This window comes from Mustelus asterias, chromosome 2, assembly GCF_964213995.1.
Source record: "Mustelus asterias chromosome 2, sMusAst1.hap1.1, whole genome shotgun sequence".
NCBI lineage: Eukaryota > Metazoa > Chordata > Chondrichthyes > Carcharhiniformes > Triakidae > Mustelus > Mustelus asterias.
This window is the reverse complement of record NC_135802.1, coordinates 7974274-7988912: the sequence shown is the minus strand read 5'-3', so window position 1 is coordinate 7988912 and position 14639 is coordinate 7974274. Positions and strand designations below refer to the sequence as shown.

At 48.5% G+C, this 14639-nt stretch overlaps 1 protein-coding gene across 1 annotated transcript in view; it reads right to left on the bottom strand.

Moving 5' to 3' along the window:
• LOC144504862 (uncharacterized) overlaps window positions 1-14639 on the bottom strand; it is a 107462-nt gene that overhangs the window by 44360 nt on the left and 48463 nt on the right. Inside the window, exons 22-26 of the mRNA XM_078230621.1 lie at window positions 14396-14572; window positions 5419-5564; window positions 4525-4615; window positions 2939-3328; window positions 797-923 (exon numbers count right to left, since the gene is read on the bottom strand). Of these exons, the coding sequence (XP_078086747.1) occupies window positions 797-923; window positions 2939-3328; window positions 4525-4615; window positions 5419-5564; window positions 14396-14572 (931 nt within the window). The remainder of the gene's footprint in view (window positions 1-796; window positions 924-2938; window positions 3329-4524; window positions 4616-5418; window positions 5565-14395; window positions 14573-14639) is intronic.

Below are 14639 nucleotides of genomic sequence, written 5' to 3'. Positions count from 1 at the left end.
TTTTTGTGTGTTTATGGGATGTGGGGGTCACTGGTTGGGCCAACATTGCTCATCCCCAAGGACCTTCAACCCCATTGCTGTGGCTCTGGAGTCACATGTAGGCCAGACCAGGTAAAGACAGCAGATTTCCTTCCCTAAAGGACATTAGTGATCCAGATGGGTTTTTCTGGAAATCAACAATGGTTTCATGGTCGTCAGTAAATTCTTAGGTACAGATTTTATTTTAAATCCCAGATTTTTTATTGAATTTAAAATTTCACAATCTGCCGTGGCAGGATTCGAACCTGAGTTTTATTATTCTTGTTCTTCAATCATTCATGGGACATGGGCGTCGCTGTCTGGCCAGCATTTATTGCCCATCCCTAGTTGCCCGAGGGCAGTTGAGAGTCAACCACATTGCTGTGGCTCAGGAATCACATGTAGGCCAGACCGGGTAAGGACGGCAGATTTCCCTCCCTAAGGACATTAGTGAACCAGATGGTTTTTCTGACAATCGACGATGGTTTCATGGCCATCAGTAGATTCCTAATTCCAGATTTTTTTTATTGAATTCAAATTTCACCTCCTGCCGTGGCGGCATTCGAACCCAGGTCCCCAGAATATTACCCTGCTTGTCTGCAATACTAGCCCATATGACACTGCCTTCCCTTGGATTGATGTGCAGACAGTAGGCATATTGTTGATGGGCTGAATGGCCTCCTCTTCCTGTGCCTTGTCACCTCTGCTCATTCCCTGTCGGTCTGCCCTGCTCCCACCCACCCTCTCCGAGATTAAACCAGAGCCTGTGTGTCCTCACCCTGCTCCGACTTTGCCTTCATGGCGTGTGTCCTGAGGTCTTTCAGCTCCCTCTGCAGCTCCGCCATTTTCAGCTTCGCATCACTGGCTTCAGCTTCGTGTAGGTGACAGCGTCTCTCAGAGTCAGCCTGAATGACAGAGAAATCCAGCTGAAAGCACCTCATGTTCCTGCAGCAAAGTCCCTGTCACAGTGGCAGCATCCTCACTGGAGCCTCTGGTCCAATCAGCATTGACTGTTCAGGTTTAAATTGGACAGGTAACCGTGGGGCCGGGGTGGGGACCAGGGGCCGAGAACCCAGCTCTGGGTCTGTGCCATTGGGAAAAGCAGTAAAAGGTGATTTCCACGTTTATTGGTCGCCTCTACATTGGAGAGACTAAACTCAGACTGCGGGGGGGCAGGGGGGGGGGGGCGGGTGACCACTTTGTGGAACACCTGCGCTCAGCCTGGAAGCATGACCCTAACCTTCCTGCTGTGTGCCATTTTAACTCAGCACCTTGCCCACATGTCCCTCCTTGGCCTTTTGCAATGCTTCAGAGAAGCCCAACACAAGCTGGAGGAACAGCTTCCAATGAGGCACTTTACAGCCCTCTGGACTCAACATCGAGTTCAACAACTTTAGACAATGACCTTTCTCCTCCTCCTTCACCCTTATTTTATCCAAAACATTTTTTTGTCCTAATGCAAACCCCCCTCCCCCTCCCCCACTGGGCCATCTGTCACTTGTTCTCCAGTTTTGCTTTCACTGAGGCACTTACCTTCATTCTCCCATTAAACACTCTGATATCTTTATATCGCTATTAACCCCTTCATAATGCCATTAACACTTCCTCTGTCTTGTGCCCTAAACATTTCATTGCTATCTCTCCCACCTATCACTGACCTTCTTCTCTTGTTCTACTCTCTCTTATATAGGATACAATCCTAACACACGCTTCCTCTCTTCACTCTGAAGAGTCCATAAGACCATAAGACATAGGAGCAGAATTAGGCCACTCGGCCCATCAAGTCTGCTTCGTCATTCAATCATGGCTGATATTTCTCTCATCCCCGTTCTCCTGCCTTTTCCCCATAACTCCTGATCCCCTTATTGATCAAGAACCTATCTATCTCTGTCTTAAAGACACTCAATGACCTGGCCTCCACAGCCTTCTGTGGCAAAGAGTTCTCCAGATTCACCACTCTGTGGCTGAAGAAATTCCTCCTCACCTCTGTTTTAAAGGATCGTCCCTTTAGCCTGAGGGCCGACAGACTTGAAACATTAACTCTGTTTCTCTCCCCCAGATGTTGCCAGACCTGCTGAGTTTTTCCAGCTTTTTGGGTTTTTATTTCAGATTTCCAGCATCTGCAGTATTTTTGCTTTTCTTTCCCTGGACCTGCCTGATCTCTAAAGCTGCAATCTATAACCACCCTGCCCACTGTGAGTTCAACAGCATTATATCCCCTTCCCGTTTTACACCCATTCATCTGCCTAAGAGTCAGGAGTTTAAAGTTTATTTATTAGTGTCACAAGTTGGCTTACATTAACACTGCAATGAAGTTTCTGTGAAAATCCCCTAGTTGCTACACTCCGGCGCCTGTTCGGGTACACTGAGGGAGAATTTAGCACGGCCAATGCACCCTAACCAGCACGTCTTTAGACTATGGGAGGAAACCGGGGCATCCGGAGAAAACCCACGCAGACACGGGGAGAACGTGCAGACTTCACACAGACAGTGACCCAAGCCGGGAATCGAACCTGGGTCCCTGGCGCTGAGAGGCAGCAGTGCTAACCACTGTGCCACCGTGCCGCACCTGAAACCACGGAAGATTAAACTAGAAACATAGAAACTAGAGCAGGAGTAGGCCATTCGGCCCTTCAAGCCTGCATTTATTTTGATCATGGCTGATCATCAAATTCAATATCCTGATTCCCCCCATAATCCCTTTAGCCCCAAGAGCTAGATCTAATTTCTTCTTGAAATCAGACAATAGTGAATTCCACACATTCACCACCCTCTGGGTGAAGAAATTTCTCCTCACCTCAGTTCTAAATGATTTACCCCCTTATCCTCAAACTATGACCCCTAGTTCTGGACTCCCCCACCATCGAGAACAAATGGGAGAGTGCATTCCCAAACAAAGTTAACCTCCCAGTAAATGTACCTTTGCCCTGGCAAGTTGGTCGATGTTTGAAGTCATCACATCCATGTTGATCTTTAGAGCTTGTTTCTCTTTCTCCAGACTCTGCTGGGCGTGCTGTAGCTTGTCCACCTGTTCCTCCAGATCGCCCACCGCATCCGCCTGCTTCCTCCGGAGTTCTCCCGCCATCTTCTCCTGACAGAGGCGGCTTTCCTCTAGCTCCCGCTGCAGGCGTTGGCACTCGGCTTCCTGCCTCTTGTTGAGTTCTGTCTGGGCGCTGGTCGCCCCTCCTGCCAGCTGAAGCTGCTCGGTCAGTTCCTGAAGCCGCAGCTCCAGCTCTGCTCGCTGCCGTTCACTTCTCCCTCGGGCTCCCTGCTCACCCTCCAACTCCTCTGTCAGCTCCTGGTTGTGAGACTGGGCAAAAGACCAAATAAATAAAGCAGCAACAGATTACACTGTGACACCAATGTGTGTGTGTGTGTGTGTATGTGTGTGTGTGCACGTGTACGCATGGGTATGTGCACGTGTGTGTACGTACATGTATGTGCGTGCATGAGTGCACGCATGTGTGTGTGCAGGCGCGTACGCATATGTGATTGTGTGCATTTGCGTATGTGTGTGTGTGTATACGCATGTGTGTAAGTAAAGATGTCTTGCTGCAATTACATGAGGCTTTGGTGATACCACCCCAGGAATCCACTGTGTACAGTTTTGGTCTCCTTTCCTAAGAAGGATTTACTTGCCACAAAAGCAGATTAATCTGGTCATTATCCCGTAGCTGTGAGTGGGATCTTGCTGTGCATAACTTGGCTGCCGTGTTCCCAACGTTACAACAGTGACTACACAGCACACTGTTTCATTGGTTGTAAAGTGTTTTGACATGTCTGGTGGCCATTAACTGTGCTATAGAAATCTAAATCTTTCTTTATCATTTACCATGGAAACAGTCAGGAATAACTGGGTCTCTTGCTCTTTCTGTCCAAAAAAATGTTCCGTTGTAATTTATTGCTGAAAAATACAACCTTCACTTTGTTCAAATGAATCCTTAGGATGTGATCAGTTATTGCCAACAGCTCATTGCCCTGAGGTGAGTTAGTCAAAACTGATGGATTGGCGTCACGTGGAGGGTTCAACACCTACCAAACGGCATCAGTAAATGAGTTGGATTTTTACGGCAATCATAATAATTTTACTGATACCAGATATTAACTTCCAGCTTTATTTTTTAATAATAAATTCACATTCTCAAGCTGCTATGGTGGGATTAACTGTCTGTAATTTAGCCATCACCCTATCCCTGACTCCTGAGTAGAATGAATGTTGTCTCTAACCAGGAATGTGTGACTGGAACGGGAGTAATTTGTCTCCTCTGGCAGTGTGAATAATTCAGAACCAGCTGTAAGGTCATTGACAACAATAATCAATCTTTAACTCAGCCACTTGCTGTGGTCTGGAAGGCGCTGCCTGCAGGGACGGTGGAAACAGATTCAATAAAAACTTTCAAAATCACGCAGTTGGATAAATGTTTGAAAAGGAGACATTTGCGAGGCTCGGGGGAGAATTCAGGGGAAGATAATGAAATGGAGGGGATGAGTGAGCGTTGCAAATACCTGCAATTCTTTTATCCTCTTCTGCAGCTTTGAAATTAAACTCTGTTCCTCGCTGAGACTTGTTTGAAGCTCACCCATCTCAAACTCTCTCCTGGGAAACAGCAGAGAAAACCATGAAACAGCAATGTGACTGACACCTGGATAGTCACTGCTGAACGCACAAAAGCCTGCTTTTTGTTAAAGTGTAAAGTGGATACAGGGGGGTGAGCGAGACAAGGGTGTTTACACATGGCAAGATCAGGGCAGTGTGCACGAAAAAAATCCCCCCACGCAGCCCCACTCCCTCCATTCCCCATCACCCCAAACGCAGCCCCACTCCCTCGATTATCCAGCACCCAAACACAGCCCCACTCAATTATCCAGCACCCAAACGCAGCCCCACTCCCTCGATTATCCAGCACCCAAACGCAGCCCCACTCAATTATCCAGCACCCAAACGCAGCCCCACTCCCTCGATTATCCAGCACCCAAACGCAGCCCCACTTCCTCAATTATCCAGCACCCAAACACAGCCCCACTCCCTCAATTATCCAGCACCCAAACGCAGCCCCACTCCCTCCATTCCCCATCACCCAAAACACAGCCCCACTCCCTCAATTATCCAGCACCCAAACGCAGCCCCACTCCCTCCATTCCCCATCACCCAAAACACAGTCCCATTCCCTCGATTATCCAGCACCCAAACGCAACCCCATTCCCTCCATTCTCCATCCCCAAACGCAGCCCCACTCCCTCCATTCCCCATCACCCAAAACACAGTCCCATTCCCTCCATTCTCCATCCCCAAACGCAACCCCATTCCCTCCATTCTCCATCCCCAAACGCAGCCCCACTCCCTCCATTCTCCATCACCCAAACTCAGGCCAGCTACTACAGAGATCTCCCTGCATTTACCTCCTTAGCTTTTCCTCCATTTGCACCTTCTCACTCTCCAGGTCTGTCAATGTTCCGAGCGTCTGTTTCAGATCTTCCTCCAACTTCTTCCTGTTTCGATCCACTTCCATTCGGATCTTCTTCTCCTCCTCCAACATTACTTCCATCTTCAGGGAAAAAAGTCATAAATGCAGACAGTAAATAGTTGAGGCCCCAGCACTGACCCCTGTGGCACTCCACTAGTTTACAGTTTACCATCCTGGGAATGAACGACTGAGGGCGGCGCGGTGACACAGTGGTTAGCACTGCTGCCTCACAGAGCCAGGGACCCGGGCGGCACGGTGACACAGTGGTTAGCACTGCTGCCTCACAGAGCCAGGGACCTGGGTTTCATTCTGGCCTTGGGTAACTGTGTGGAGTCTGCACATTATCCCCGTATCTGCGTGGGTTTCCTCCGGGTGCTCCAGTTTCCTCCCACAGTCCAATGATGTACGGGTTAGGTGAATTGGCCATGCTAAATTGACCCTTAATGTCAGGGGGACTGGCTAAGGTAAACGCATGGGGCTATGGGGATAGGGCTGGGTGTGATTGTGGTCGGTGCAGACTCAATGGGCCGAATGGCCTCCTTCTGCACTGTAGGATTCTATGATTCTATGAAAAAAGAATTGATGTAGAAATTTGAGGAATACTCTGCCCGTATTTCAATTCTGACGATGCAGCTTCTCTGCAGGTGTCAAATTGTTAGAGGATTCCAATTCTGCTTGTCCACAATTCATATTTCAATTCTACTTACCTGAAGGAACTTGCAACTCCAGAATGACATCGCCACTATCATTGCCTATTTCCACTTCTGTAACATTGCCCGACCTCAGCCTGTCTGCCTCACAAATTTGATAGAATTTTTTGAGGAGGTAACTAAGTGTGTAGATGAAGGTAGTGCAGTTGATGCCATATACATGGATTTTAGTAAGGCGTTTGATAAAGTCGGCTTATGAAGAAAGTAAGGATGTGTGGGATAGAGGGAAGTTTGGCCGATTGGATAGGTAACTGGCTATCTAACAGAATGTGGAGATGCCGGCGTTGGACTGGGGTAAGCACAGTAAGAAGTCTCACAACACCAGGTTATGGTGTTAACTTGGTGTTGTGAGACTTCTTACTGTATCTAACAGAAGAGAGAGGGTGGTGGTGGATGGAAAATTTTCGCACTGGAAACCGGTTACCAGCGGAGTGCCACAGGGATCAGTGCTTGGTCCTCTGCTATTTGTAATTTTTATAAATGACTTGGAGGAGGGGGCTGAAGGGTGGATCAGTAAATTTGCTGATGACACCAAGATTGGTGGAGTAGTGGATGAGGTGGAGGGCTGTTGTAGGCTGCAAAGAGATATAGATAGGATGCAGAGCTGGGCTGAAAAATGGCAAATGGAGTTTAACCCTGACAAGTGCGAGGTGATTCATTTTGGTAGGACTAATTTAAATGTGGATTACAGGGTCAAAGGTAGGGTTCTGAAGAATGTGGAGGAACAGAGAGATCTTGGGGTTCATATCCATAGATCTCTGAAGGTTGCCACTCAAGTGGATAGAGCCGTGAAGAAGGCCTATAGTGTGTTAGCATTTATTAACAGGGGGTTTGAGTTTAAGAGCCGTGGGGTTATGCTGCAACTGTACAGGACCTTGGTGAGACCACATTTGGAATATTGTGTGCAGTTCTGGTCACCTCACTACAAGAAGGATGTGGAGACACTGGAAAGAGTGCAAAGGAGATTTACCAGGATGCTGCCTGGTTTGGAGGGTAGGTCTTATGAGGAAAGGTTGAGGGAACTTGGGCTTTTCTCTTTGGAGCGGAGGAGACTTGATAGAGGTTTATAAGATGATGAGGGGGATAGATAGAGTGAACGTTCAAAGACTATTTCCTCAGGTGAATGGAGCGGTAACTGGGGGTATAACTATAGGGTTCATGGTGGGAGATATAGGAAGGATGTCCGAGGTAGGTTCTTTACGCAGAGAGTGGTTGGGCTATGGAATGGACTGCCTGCAGGGATAGTGGAGTCAGAAACTTTAGGAACATTTAAGAAGCTATTGGATAGGCACATGGAGTACTTCGGGATGATAGGGAGGAAATAGCTTGATCTGGGTTTCAGACAAAGCTCGGCACAACATCGTGGGCCGAAGGGCCTGTTCTGTGCTGTACTGTTCTATGTTCTATGAACCCTCATTCATGCCTTTGTTACCTCCAGATCCAACCATTCCAGTGCACTCTGACTGCTCTCCCACTTCCTAACCACATACACAGGAAGACAACAAACCACCCTTCACCTCACTACCTAACCATCAACATCCCTATCAGGAAACCCCCAGGAATCTTCACCCCACTGCCCCCCGCCCCCCCCCCCCTCCCCCCCACACACACACACACACACACAATCCCCTACTCAGCAACAGGCACATAAAACATCCCCAGGCAGGAAACCCAAAAAACTCTCCAACACACACACCACCTTGACATCCACCCCAAGCCCTGGAAACACAACAAAGGTCCCCAACTTAACAGCCTCTCCCCCTAACCTACACCACCTCAACAACCACCTCAACAACCACCTCAACAACTACCTAAGATACAGCGGAACCCACGCACCCACTACCCTCTTCCCCTCGAAGTCCCAACCAACACCTTCCCCCCTCAACCTTTTCCCCCCCCCAATACACATATAAACCCCGCCCCCCCCATTCACTGCCCCACACAGGAAAAAACTAAATGAGTAATAATAAAAAAAGGAAAAAGCCCAGGAAACAAGAAGACAACAAACCACAAAAGGGCAAAACATCACAGGGGCAACAAGGCTTGGACGTGAGCCAATAGAAAAGAGGCAGAGCACGAAGAAAAGGGGACATGTTCTCCATAATCCTGAGGTTGTCTAAACGTCTGCTGCCTGTATCGTAACTCACAGCGAATCCTGCTCACCTATCACCGTGTTGGCTCACTGCCCTACACTGGCTCCAGATTCAGCAACATCCTGAAGGATACTGTGAAAGGTCTGACACTGGGAAGTTCCGAAGAACAAAGGGACCTTCGTGTGTTTGTCCACAAATCTCTGAAGGCGGAAAGGCAGGTTAATAGGATGGTGAAAAAGGCATTTGGCACACTCGCCTTTACCAATCAGGGTATAGATTACAAAAGCAGAGAGGTCATGATGGAGTTATATAGATTGAAAGGGTGCAGAGGAGCTTTACAAGGATGTTGCCTGGATTGAGTGGCATGCCTTATGAGGATAGGCTGAGGGAGCTCGGTCTTTTCTCCTTGGAGAGACGTAGGATGAGAGGAGACCTAATAGAGGTGTATAAGATGTTGAGAGGCATAGATCGGGTGGATTCTCAGAGGCTTTTTCCCAGGGTGGAAATGGCTGCTATGAGAGGACACAGGTTTAAGGTGCTGGGGGGTAGGTACAGGGGAAATGTTAGGGGGAAGTTTTTCACACAGAGGGTGGTGGGCAGTGGAATCGGCTGCCGTCAGTGGTGGTGGAGGCAAACTCAATAGGGTCTTTTAAGAGACTCCTGGATAAGTACATGGGTAGGATTAGAGAACCGTGGATAACCAGGGAAATTGAGGGACTGGTCAAAAGGAAAAGAGAGGCGTATGTTAGGTCCAAGCAGCTAAAAACGGAGGGAGCTCTGGAGGAGTACAATGAAAGTAGGAAAATACTCAAACGGGGAATTAGAAGAGCAAAAAGGGGTCACGAAATGTTCTTGGCAGACAGGATTAAGGAGAATCCCAAGGCATTTTATTCATACGTTAGGAACAAAAGGGTTGTTAGGGAAAAAATCGGACCTCTCAGGGACAAAAGTGGGGACTTATGCTTGGAGCCCAAAGAAGTAGGGGAGATCCTAAATGAATACTTTGCGTCGGTATTCACAAAGGAGAGGGATGTGTTGACTGGGAGTGTCTCGGAGGGGAGTGTTGAACCGTTGGAGAAAATCTCCATTACAAAGGAGGAAGTGTTAGGTTTTTTAGGGAATATAAAGACTGACAAATCCCCAGGGCCTGATGGAATCTATCCAAGGCTGCTCACTGAGACGAGAGGTGAAATCGTTGGGCCTCTGACGCAAATCTTTGTCTCGTCACTGGAGACATGTGAGGTCCCAGAGGATTGGAGGATAGCCAATGTGGTCCCGTTATTTAAGAAGGGTAGGAAGGATAACCCGGGTAATTATAGGCCGGTGAGCTTGACGTCCATGGTGGGGAAGTTGTTGGAGAAGATTCTTAGAGATAGGATGTATGCGCATTTAGAAAGGAATAAACTCATTAACGATAGTCAACATGGTTTTGTGAGAGGGAGGTCATGCCTCACTAACCTGGTGGTGTTTTTTGAAGAAGTGACCAAAATGGTTGACGAAGGAAGGGCCGTGGATGTTGTCTATATGGACTTTAGTAAAGCGTTTGACAAAGTCCCTCATGGTAGGCTAGTGAAAAAGGTTGGATCCCATGGGATAAAGGGGGAGGTGGCTAGATGGGTGGAGAACTGGCTTGGTCATAGAAGACAGAGGGTGGTAGTGGAAGGGTCTTTTTCCGGCTGGAGGCCTGTGACTAGTGGTGTACCGCAGGGCTCTGTATTGGGACCTCTGCTGTTTGTGATTTATATAAATGATCTGGAAGAAGGAGTAACTGGAGTGATCAGTAAGTTTGCGGACGACACAAAACTGGCAGGACTTGCAGATAGTGAGGAACATTGTCAGAGGCTACAGAAGGATATAGATAGGCTGGAAATTTGGGCAAGGAAATGGCAGATGGAGTTCAATCCTGATAAATGCGACGTGATGCATTTTGGTGGGAATAATGTAGGGAGGAGCTACACGATAAATGGAAGAACCATAAAGGGTGTAGAGACGCAGAGGGTGTGCAAGTCCACAGATCTTTGAAGGTGACGTCACAGGTGGAGAAGGTGGTGAAGAAGGCATATGGCATGCTTGCCTTTATAGGACGGGGCATAGAGTATAAGAGTTGGGGTCTGATGTTGCAGATGTATAGAACGTTGGTTCGGCCGCATTTGGAATACTGCGTCCAGTTCTGGTCGCCACACTACCAGAAGGACGTGGAGGCTTTGGAGAGAGTACAGAGGAGGTTTACCAGGATGTTGCCTGGTATGGAGGGGCTTGGTTATGAGGAGAGATTGGGGAAACTGGGGTTGTTCTCCTTGGAAAGACGGAGGATGAGGGGAGACTTAATAGAGGTGTATAAAATTATGAAAGGCATAGATAGGGTGAACGGTGGGAAGCTTTTCCCCGGGTCGGTGGTGACGTTCACGAGGGGTCATAGGTTCAAGGTGAAGGGGGGGAGGTTTAACACAGATATCAGAAGGACATATTTCACACAGAGGGTCGTGGGGGCCTGGAATGTGTTGCCGGGCAAGGTGGTGGAGGCAGACACACTGGGAACGTTTAAGACTTATCTAGACAGCTATATGAACGGAGTGGGAATGGAGGGATACAAAAGAGTGGTCTAGTTTGGACCAGGGAGCGGCGCGGGCTAATTGTTCCTTGTTTCTCGTTTCAAGGCTTCATTCTATGATCATCTTGCTGGTGCCAGTACAGAGCGAGACTGCGGATAGTTGGGAACCTGTCTCGGGGGCAGGGAATTCATATGGTGTTCGTGGAAGTGGAAATGACTAGGGTTGGGAAGCATTTTCCGATCAGGGCCATTGTGATCTCCTGGACTCGTTTCGATCGCCTCAGGGGGTCGGAGAGGAATTTCCCAGATTTTTTTTTCCCCATATTGGCCCTGGGGTTTTTCACTCTGGGTTTTCGCCTCTCCCTGGAGATCACATGGTCTGGAATGGGGGGGTGGGGGTGAGTTAATAGGTTGTAATGAACAAAGCATCGTAGCTGTGAGGGAGAGCTCGGTGGATAGGATATTAGGATGTAGATAGGCTGGAAAATTGGGCGGGGATCCTGGATTCAGGATTCAATCCTGGACCGGGGAGCGGCGCGGGCTTGGAGGGCCGAAGGGCCTGTTCCTGTGCTGTATTGTTCTTTGTTTGTTCTTTGACTTAATAGGATGGAGGGTTATAGGCAGGCCTAAAAGGTAGGGATATGTTCGGCACAACTTGTGGGGCCGAAGGGCCTGTTTTGTGCTGTAGTTTTTCTATGTTACTATGTTTCTAACTTTGGTGAGGCCACAGCTGGAGCACTGTGTGCTGTTCTGGTCACCACATTATAGGAAGGATGTGATTGCACTGGAGGGGGTGCAGAGGAGATTCACCAGGATGTTGCCTGGGGTGGAACATTTAAATTATAAAGAGAGGTTGGATAGGCTTGGGTTGTTATCTCTGGAGCAGAGAGGACTGAGGGGCGACCTGATTGAGGTGTTCAATATTATGAAGAGCATGGACAGGGTGGATAGGGGGCAGCTGTTCCCCTTGGTTGAAGGGTCAGTTACGAGGGGACACAAGTTAAAAGTGAGGGGTGTGAGGTTTAGGGGGGATTTGAGGAAAAACGATTTTACCCAAAATGTGGTGACGGTCTGGGATGCGCTGCCTGGGAGGGTGGTGGAGCCGGGATGCCTCACATCCTTTAAAAAGGACCTGGATGAGCACTTGGCATGCCATAACATTCAGGGCTATGGGCCAAGTGCTGGCAAGTGGGATTAGGTGGGCTGGTCAGGGCATTTCATGCGTTGGTGCAGATTCGATGGGCCGAAGGGCCTCTTCTGCACTGTAGGATTCTATGATTCTGATTTTAACATTTTCCTCTCCCATGCTACCAACCCCTCCATGGCCTCTCCCTCCTGTATTTGTGTAATCTCCTCCAGCCCCACAACCTTCCCGCCAGCTCTCCACTCCTCCAACTCTGCCCTTTGAGCCTCCCCTGATTTTGACCAGTCCACGATTGGTGGTTATATCTTCAGCTGCTACCTCACCCCTCTCTTCTCGAGCTCTGGGACTTTCTCCCTGCACCTTCCCGACTCCCTATCTCACTGTCCTCTTTACTTTTTTGACCAAGCTTTTGATCATGGACAGGCATGGTGGCACAGTGGTTAGCACTGCCGCCTCACAGCGCCAGGGACCCGGGTTCGCTTCCAACCTCAGGCCACTGTCTGTGTGGAGTCTGCACATTCTCCCCGTGTCTGCGTGGGTTTCCTCTGGGTGATCCGGTTTCCTCCCACAGTCCAAATATGTGCGGGTTAAGTAGATTGGCCATGCAGAATTGACCCTTAATGTCCAAATATGTGTCAGTCAGATGGATTAGCCATGGTAAATGCGTGGGGTTACAGGGTTATGGGAATAGGGCCTGGGTAAGATACTCTGTCAGAGAGTCGGTATAGACTCGATGGGCCAAATGGTCTCTTCTGCATTGTAAGGATTCTATGATCATCTTCCCCCTACCTCCTTATGAGACTCAGTGACACTTAATGCTCCTGTGGACTGCCTTGGAGAATGTTATGTTAAAGTTGTTATAGAAAACAGCCTGTTATTATCCATTATCTTGTGTATATTTCAATTCCTATCTCCAGTTATTCCCAGTGGATTTCCCCATTCCAGGAACTTAATACCAAGAGAATTCAGCTGTCCCGCAGTCTCACTCTACGTAGACCAGGGAGATCTCAGCTTCAATGTGGTTATAATAACAGTCGGTGTTCCGCACTGAGTCTCCACTGTTCTAACCACTACTGCACCCTGCCCTGGGACTCAAAACAGTGTATAAAGGATTGCCTTCCCCACCCAATAACTAACGCTCACTGTCTAGGTACGAGTTCAAGGAATGGCCTCAGGTATGGGAAACAGAGTGTTGGGTGTAGGTCTCATTAACGTATTCATAATCTTAGGTAATTCATCAGTAAGTATTTATAAACTGCTGGAAACTATATACAAAGGTACAGTAAAGGTTCAAAACAGGAGATGTCTCCATGCTTGCATCTACACACGTCTCTGTGCAACACGAGATTGAACCCCAGGTGTGGGTCATGTATTCTCCTATTTCACTGTGTTGTTGGTACTGTGCTGAGTCCCATGTTAACCCTTCAGGTGCCAGACCCTCATTCCACACAGAGGGCAGTCAGCAATTGTGGAATTGTGCCCAGCATGACTTTCAAAAGATAACTTGGAGGAGAAACCCAGTGAGGTCACCTCAGCATTCTGATTTCAAAATCTCATCTTTCTTCTCAAATCCCTGCATGGCCTTCGCCTGCCCTGACCTCATAACCTCATAACCTGTTGGACTTTAACCTGGTGTTGTCAGACTTCTTACTCATAACCTCCTCCACCCTGTGAACCCTCCACAAGTCCTGCAGTTTCTCCTCCTAAGTAACCCTCGATTTTAATCGCTCCACCAGAGGCTACCTTGTTTTCAGCTTTGACCTTAAGTTCTGGAATTCTCTCTCTAAACATTTCCACTTCTCTCTCCTGTAGGCTGCTCCTTGACAGTGACCTCTACTGGTCACCAGTTCTGATATCTCAGTTCTGAAACGGTGGCACAGTGGTTAGCACTGCTGCCTCACAGCGCCAGGGACTAGGGTTCGATTCCCGGCTTGGGAAGTGTCTGCGTGGGTTTCCTCCGGGTGCTCCGGTTTCCTCCCACAGTCCAAAGTTGTGCGGGTTATGTGGATTGACCATGCTAAATTGTCCCTTAGTGTCAGGGGAACTAGCTAGGGTAAATGTATGGGGTTATGGGAATAGGGCTCTGGGTGGGATTATGCTCGGTGCAGACTTGATGGGCCGAATGGCCTCCTTCTGCACTGTAGGATTCTATGAGTCTGATTTTGGTCCTAAGAAATGGTTTGCTATGTTATTACAATGTTTAAAGGTGCTATCAAAATTCAAGATGTGGAGATGCCGGCGTTGGACTGGGGTGGGCACAGTGATAACTCTCACAACACCAGGTTAAAGTCCAATTATTTGGTAGCACGAGCTTTCGGAACGCTGCTCCGAACAGGCCTCAGGTTTGTTTTCCCCCTCTGAATATTGATGACCCCTCCCTGCCCTTTCCCCTTTAACCCCATTATTGCACTCACATCTTCCACCTGCTGCTCAGATTTGGCCTTGGCTCTGGTTAGACTGTTAACCTTCTCCTCCTCCATTTGCAGATCCTCCATGATGTTTGCGTGGGCTTCCTGTAGAGAACCCTTCTCTGTCCTCAGCTTTGCAATCAGTGTGTTCATCTCTGCTGTTTCCTCCGTCAGGTTCCTCACCTACAAACAAAGATAAAGTGGTGGGACGTTACCCAAACATTCGACTGAGGATCATAGCACAAGAGGA